This window comes from Pterocles gutturalis, unplaced genomic scaffold (genome assembly GCF_000699245.1).
Source record: "Pterocles gutturalis isolate BGI_N339 unplaced genomic scaffold, ASM69924v1 Scaffold52444, whole genome shotgun sequence".
Taxonomy (NCBI): Eukaryota; Metazoa; Chordata; class Aves; order Pterocliformes; family Pteroclidae; genus Pterocles; species Pterocles gutturalis.
Genome location: NW_010130088.1, coordinates 1 through 7,661, shown reverse-complemented (window position 1 = coordinate 7,661; position 7,661 = coordinate 1). Strand labels below are relative to the sequence as shown.

Genomic DNA, 7,661 nt, shown 5'->3' with positions numbered 1-7,661 from the left:
TTAGATGCCTTAAGATAAGGCATATATGTTGCCTTCAAGACTTTAGAAAGCAAGATGCAGAACAATGTTAGAGTTCAAGTTTTGGCAAGAAGGGTTGAGAAGCATTTTATAGGTAGTAGTTTTATGCTACTCGCTATGTGAAGAATAAATAATGGGGTAAAATATTACTCACTCCTCTTCAAATTAGAGATCCAGAAGGTTGATCTGTTTCCTTGGGCTATAACAAGAACCTTTAATTAACATCCAAATTCACTAATTTCTGCATACTGTGGCTGACTGCTTTGAACTGAAGCTCTGGGGATAATAAATAGTAAACTGTCTTGTCTAATCCAAGGTTCTGTTTATTATATGTGAATTGTTTAATTACACTTTAGGTAATAAATTGGTATCTAATAGCCCTTAACTAAAGGAGTTCCAATGTGTGTATATGAAAGAATACCATTTATATCTAAGTAAAGCCTTCTACCTTTTAAGGATCTTATCTCTGAAAATTCTCTGTACAGCATGTACCCAGGGTACCTCTGACTTGGTTCAGAGCTGTTTGAAAGGTTTTGTCCATATAAGCCTTTCATTTTTCTATCATCTTCTCTTTTAAATGCTGAACTTTGAACAGAACGTGGTGCAATTTCACTGTATATATGGCTGTATGCATTTTTTTCCTTTCTAGGAAATATTTATTTCCACTTGATAGCAACTTTGTGATAACCAAATATCATGCATTCAGTGAAATGCATATGAAGAGCATAGTCTAGTGTGTATAATTTAGTTTTTCAGGTTCTCCATATACACACAAAAAGCCCAAATAAATTATTTCTGGGGGGATCATGTTGATGCATTTAAGTTAACTCGTGGGTAACTACCCATAATAAATCTGGTAGGTGGGTGATAATGGACATACGTGTATGACCAGTACTGAGATATAACTGAAGGAATTATATAGCATCTTATTGAAAATGCATTAGTGTAGTTGACTGATATCTGATCACAATCTCTGTGAACAAAGACTGTAAATAACACAACAGTACAAGTAATAAATATCCTCAAGAGATGTTTGATATATTGTAGAATAACTTGTATATTCCCTAATCAAAGCACTGAAAACAAGGGTTTGGGTTCCCAGTGATGCTGTTACTATGCGTGCAGCTGTGTGAGATGTAATTTTCAGCTGAGACTGTAACTGTTGCTGTTTCCATCAATTTCAGAAAAATATGCCGTAACTGCAAATGTGGCCAGGAAGAGCATGATGTCCTCACAAGCAATGAGGAAGATCGGAAAGTGGGGAAACTCTTTGAAGACACAAAATACACGACCCTTATTGCAAAGCTGAAGAATGATGGCATTCCCATGTATAAACGCAATGTAATGATACTGACTAATCCAGTGCCAGCCAAGAAGAACATATCCATCAATACTGTGACTTATGAGTGGGCTCCTCCTGTTCAGAATCAGATACTTGTAAGTCCAACTGATGATTTCTTCATTTTCAAGGCAGGAGTTGATGGGAGATAAGAGTAGCAGAGCTTACTGGAAGGATAACTTTGTCTCTTGTAGTCATTCTGTGTATACCTCTTATTTTTTTCCTCCTCAAAACTGAAAATACGGTGCCTGCTTAATGAATCTTGCCTGTGTCATCTTGTAGGTATGGATGCTTGTCTATGGAACTTCTTGAGAACTGGGGAGATGAGGTGGTTTTTAGCAGATACGATTAATACCTATCAGCTAAGTCCCTGGAGTGCAATTTTTCTCACCTGCCTTTTTTTAGGAAACTTGAAAAATATGTGTGGAGTGTGGGCTTAAAAGAAACAAAACAAAACAAAAAACACCACCAAAATCACCCCACAACAATTTGTTATTGTTTGAAGTTAAGGAGAACACTCAGCCTTGCCTTATAGCTTTTACTGTATATGGTAAGAACAAGATCAGTGTTGACATCTAAAAGAACCACTCTCTTCCAGTATGTTTTCAGCTGAAGTAGATGAGATGGTAGATAGCCTTCTGAGGATTTTGCTTCACTTTTTCAAACTTTGATTGGCAATTTGCTGTACTGCAGTGTTGTGTGAACCATGCTGGAATCACGTTATCTCTGACCTACCTCTCAAAATATCGTTTTTCAGTGAATTAATCAAACTTTGTGTGCCCAAATCAACTGTTACTTAATATTCAGTTACTGTTTTGATTTTTAGGTTTTTCCTTGCCTTAAAGAAAAAAACCTCCAGTTTTAATATTTAGCTAGAATTATTTCTGCAATGAGCTGTATGCCCTAGGCGAACTCTTTCAGCTTCTACTTTTTAAAGCTATACTGATGATCAGTAGTTTTAGATACCTTTGAAGAGACAAGGCACCCTGTAAATGTTAATTACTGCTTACTCTGAGAAGTAATAACTCTGTTCTGTAAAAGGCTTAAAAGGAAGCCTGGCTCTTACTCTGGGAAGAAGCCAATTACTGCATCTGCTGTATTTTATCTCCATCTACTGTGTTTCAGGAGCTTGATGTTTGTAGAAAGAACCTTGGTTTTGACAAATTTGACTGCCGCTAGCAACAGCAGAGATTATTTTAGTCGCATGTTTGCTTAAAAGGATGGGTCTATAGTTGAAGTGGCATCTGATATCTTAATTCCTCCTGGTTCAGGCTAGGCAGTATATGCAGATGCTACCAAAGGAGAAGCAGCCTGTTGCTGGCTCGGAAGGCGCACAGTACAGGAAGAAGCAGTTGGCTAAGCAGCTGCCTGCTCACGATCAGGATCCTTCAAAATGCCACGAGCTCTCCCCCAATGAAGTTAAGCAGATGGAACAATTTGTGAAGAAGTACAAAAATGAGGCGCTTGGCGTAGGAGATGTTAAGCTCCCTGGGGAGGTGGAAACAAGAGCTACTGAGAAGAATAACGTGAACAATGGTGACAGAGGCACCTCAGCTGCTGTAGGAGTGATGGAGGACAAGTCCCCAGATCGGAAGGCATCTCAGTATGTAAGTATAAGAAGGGAAAGATAAAACAATAAGGTATGTTACCGTCCGAGTGCTCTCTTTGGTTGTTTTAACCCAATTAACTTGTTTGTTATCTTGGAATATTGAAAACGTGGGGAGGGAAAGAAAGAAGGGGAACTGGAAAACATTGTAAATGTCTGCACAGAACCCTGGTTTCTGACCATGTTCAGTGCATTGCAGCTAATAACTTCCTAGGTGGCCTTTACATCCTCATTGCAAAAACATGTTAGCTTGGAGATACAGTATAGTGGGCAGCTTTTACAGAATAATAATAAAGAAACTTGTGTAGTCCTACAGACTAGTTGCTACACTTTCTCCTCTTGAAAAGTTTAGTTTAATCTTAGAAGCCTGTTTTCTTCTCTTTCTTGGAAGAGCACCAAAATTACCTGCTTGACAAATTGTGTTTAAAATTAAATGAAACTAAGAAATAATAAAGTAACACCTCTCTCCGCCATGTCCAACAAACCAAGTTGTATAATGACTGTTTTGATTAGCCTTCTTTTCATATTCAGTTCTATTTTTTTTCTTTGATCTATTTTTTTGGTCATCTGATTTCTGCCTTCTAATAGCTCAACAAAAAATAAGGTATGCAAAATTACTCAGTTTTCATTGATATTTCTGAAACTATAGCCTTATTAAAGTATTTCTGACATAACTTGCTAACTGCCGCTGTGCATGGCTCTGCTACCAATTATGAATACAAAATAGGGGTAGGATTATTGAAGTAACATTAAATTAGTTTAGTGAAGGTAGACCTTCACTTCAGAGTAGCAAAAGCTCCTGTAACTTGGTTTCCAGAAATGTTGCTATTACATGTATGAATCCTAAAAATTGTTTGTCTCCAGGCTCCTTACAGAAAATGAATATACAAGTTCTAGATAGAATATGGCTTTCAGTGTTATTGAGGGGTGTAGTGTGCTTTCTTTGGTGTGTTTTTGTTGTTGTTTGGTTTTTTTTTAAACTGACACAGTATATTGACATTTAAGTTTTAGCTTTGAACATGCCCACTTACCTTAATCAGTAATATGCTGTGCCATTTTGTTACCTGTAGCTACTTTCTAAAATTAATTTTTCAGTTATTTTTGCCATCATCTTGTCATGGAGATTCTAAGATACTAACAAGTTACTTTATCATGGCTTGATTAGGTTGCTGTCATTTTGTCTTTACTCAGCCTCTCCTCCTGGGTTACTTTAGTTTCACCACAACAGTTCTTCACTTAACTCCGCAAGAAAGACCTACGCAAATACCCACCTTGCATTGTACCCTGCTGGCTGACTGGCCTGCACTACATTAAGTCAAGGGCAGAAGGCACTCTGTCCTCTTGAGTAATTACATCAAAAGATGCTTTATTGTTGCATTGTACCCATTTATCACTTCCAAAGTTTTCCCACTAGAGCACCTGAGTATACTTCCTACTGTTTAAGCCAGGCATATCTTTTTGCTGTGCACAGTGATTTTGAAAGAGGCTTAGAAGTGTTTACTAGTGTAAGTGAATGTTTGAGCTGCTTATCTATTGTTAGGTACTGAGTTTACCCTGGGCTAAATAATCAGGATTTAGATATATTGTTCTTAAGGGGGTTTTTTTGTCTGATTTCTGCAATGGGACTTAATGTTACAGCATATAGCTGAGACTATTTCAACTTTTTTTTTTAAACAGTTCAAAAAAAACCTGTACAGAGAAGAGCTCTCAAATACCTTGTGGAAGAATTGCCATCCTTGTCTACACTTTTTTGTATCCATTAGTGCTGCATCTTTGTTCTCAAAATTTTCTTTGTATGTTATCTCTCAGACTGAGTCTGAAAGCATGTATTCCTGTAGCCGTGGTAAACAGAATCTCTTGAAAAACTAACTTTCACTATAGGAATGGATTCAATTCTTTTAAACATGATTTTTTTAAAAAAAACAACATTAAACCAACTAGGTCTCGATTATTAATGTAAATATACCAATAATAATTACCTGTGTTTAAAAAAAAAAAGCTATTTCATTGCGGTTAAAATATGAATAACAGAGAAATGGATATTCAGCATATTGTCATCTTGTAAAGTAGTAAATATCTTCATGTGCTTTTTAACCACCTAGGCTTGGATTGTTGCAAATGGCAGGTAAATTGTCTTGCCCTGATCTGGGTCTCTACAGCTGCTAAACCTTCCAATTGACTCCTCTTGGAGTGTGAGGTCTAAAGTAGAAAGAAGAGTCCAAAAAGCTTTGTATATGTATATATTTACACTTCCACTTTCAATCTGTTCCAAGCTGTTCTTCCTCCCCTTTTGATGTCTTTCTATGTATATTTTAAAATTGCTTGTCTGAAACAAGTGTGGGTATCTGATCAATATGACTTACAGCCAAGACGCTTTAAAAAAAAATAATACATTTTTATATGTATACACACACACAATTGAAAAGTTGATGCCATTTGTGGCTGGGCTTGTAGTGATGTGAATCATAGAGAAAACCTTCCCAGGATGTTCGGCTCAGTCCACAGACCAACTGGAGTGCAGAAAAAGCCAAACTGGTGATTAAACTGTAGATGAAAATTTTTGTTTCAGTAACATAAACCACACATGTTTTTTGACTTGATGACAAAACCCTCTTTGTAAGCAGGTACAGGGCAGAAGACTCACTATGAAGTTTTGGAAGAATTTGTAGTGTAGCTGTGATGATAAACTTTGTAGTCCCTTTTCCATAATTGCTCTCCCCATTTTAAGATTGTTAATCACAGGCTATTGGACAACAGCCATGAGTGACTATCAGCCCTAGAACACAGCTTTAGAACGAATGAGTTTGAAATATTTACAATTTTTTTTTTCGTACTAGTGATGCAGATATGGTTTGATGTGCTCCTGACCTATAAGTAAAGCTATTTTCTTGTAGTACTTTCTAGTCGTAGTCTAGTCCATTAGCTATGTAGGCTCCTTATTATTTGCTCCTTATTCTTGAGTATGCAAGGCTCATAGACCATAACATCATTTTTGTTTGTTGTTGTTTTAAGAACTGGGCTGTAGTTAGAAGAATGTGAATATGGCAAAATAGAGTAATCTGTTTAAGTAGAACTAGTGCTATGTCAGTAGAATGTACATCATCTTGAATGACTTACCTAAACCCATACTGTGGCATCATGTCACACATTAGAGTAAACTAATGCTTTAATCTCTGTCTGAAAAGGTGGGGTTTATTAAATACGTCAGTAATATGTAATTGCTACAAATGTACCTCTTCAAATACTTATCTAACTTGGTAATAACTTCTTTCTAGTCCTGCTATCGCTGCAAGCTGAACATGAAAGAAGGTGACCCAGCTGTCTATGCAGAACGTGCTGGATATGACAAATTGTGGCACCCAGCTTGTTTTGTCTGTTGCACCTGCAGTGAACTTCTAGTAGACATGATCTATTTCTGGAAGAACGGTAACCTCTACTGTGGAAGACATTATTGCGACAGCGAAAAACCTCGCTGTGCTGGATGTGATGAGGTAGGAAATATCCTAGTCCTTTTGTTTTAGCACACAGGTTTGCTCCCCTGAGAAGTGAATATGATTTTTAGTAAAATATTTCAGTGCAGGGAGATGATGTGCCTTCACCAGCTCCAGCTGATCATAGTTGTAAGGAACCTAAATGAATATGAACATTCTGCATCTAGGAAGATATATAATTTGCTTTGGATTTGGTGGGGATTTTAGTGCGGTCTAAAGGACATAGGATGTAATACACAAATACAAACTCTTCCAAGTCCCAATTATGCAGTTGTTTCCCCATGAAGGGCACTAGGGGGAGCGCCTGACTAAATTACACCTTGTGCAGCACACCGAGAACAGCCTGCTTAGTGTCTTTGGCATCTATTGGCTCTTATTAAAAAAAAAAAAAAAAATTGAGGTTTTTGTGACACACTCAAATGAGTGCACGTGTTTGTTGTTGAAATTGTTTGAAATGGTGGAATTGCTGGGAGTTCCTTGGAAATTACAAAACATACTGAGGTTAGCTTTATTGAAAGAAATACTGTTCAAATGCCTATATTAATATTTGTTTGTGTCTTCCTCATAGCTAATATTCAGCAACGAATATACTCAAGCAGAAGGTCAAAACTGGCATCTGAAACACTTCTGCTGTTTTGACTGTGATTGTGTTTTAGCTGGGGAAATCTATGTAATGGTGAATGACAAGCCAGTCTGCAAACCCTGCTATGTGAAAAACCACGCTGCGGTAAGATCCTTACAGACATGTTGGTGCTGTGGGGGAAGGGAACATACACCTGTGGAGCTTGAAATCGTTACTTTCTCCCAGTGTGGGGAATATCTGAATGTAAGTTTAGGCTCAAGTCAATCATTTTTTTCCCCTTTGAAAAAAAAAAAAACTTCAAAGCAGACACCTGTTTTGTCAATTCATAAACTTGAATCAAAGCCACTGGTGACAGGGGAGGCTGTTCTGAAAGTACCTTTAACTTTGCCGGTGGTGAAACAGGATTTTATAACAGAAGGAGTAAAGTACATAAAGATGAGTAATACTGCTAAATGGTTGGTCATGTCAATCATAGTTCATTGTGACCAGTGAGACTCAATTTCAGCTGGTCAGCTAAAAGTATGTAGTGGCATCTGTATTTCTTCTTTGTGTTTCGAGCCATGTGAGTTATAAAGGAGAGTGACTGACAGGATAAAGCTAGAATCATAGAATGGTTTGGGTTGG

The 7,661-nt window shown here is 37.3% G+C and overlaps 1 protein-coding gene across 1 annotated transcript; it reads left to right on the top strand.

The window, feature by feature from the left end:
• Positions 1-1,165: 1,165 nt before the first annotated feature.
• On the top strand, positions 1,166-7,181 carry TES (testis derived transcript (3 LIM domains); the record flags this gene model as incomplete). Its single annotated transcript, XM_010080088.1, has 4 exons — positions 1,166-1,455; positions 2,629-2,964; positions 6,239-6,454; positions 7,023-7,181. Coding segments are annotated over 4 exons (1,001 nt in total), but the record flags the coding sequence as incomplete, so codon positions are not given.
• Positions 7,182-7,661: the final 480 nt, after the last annotated feature.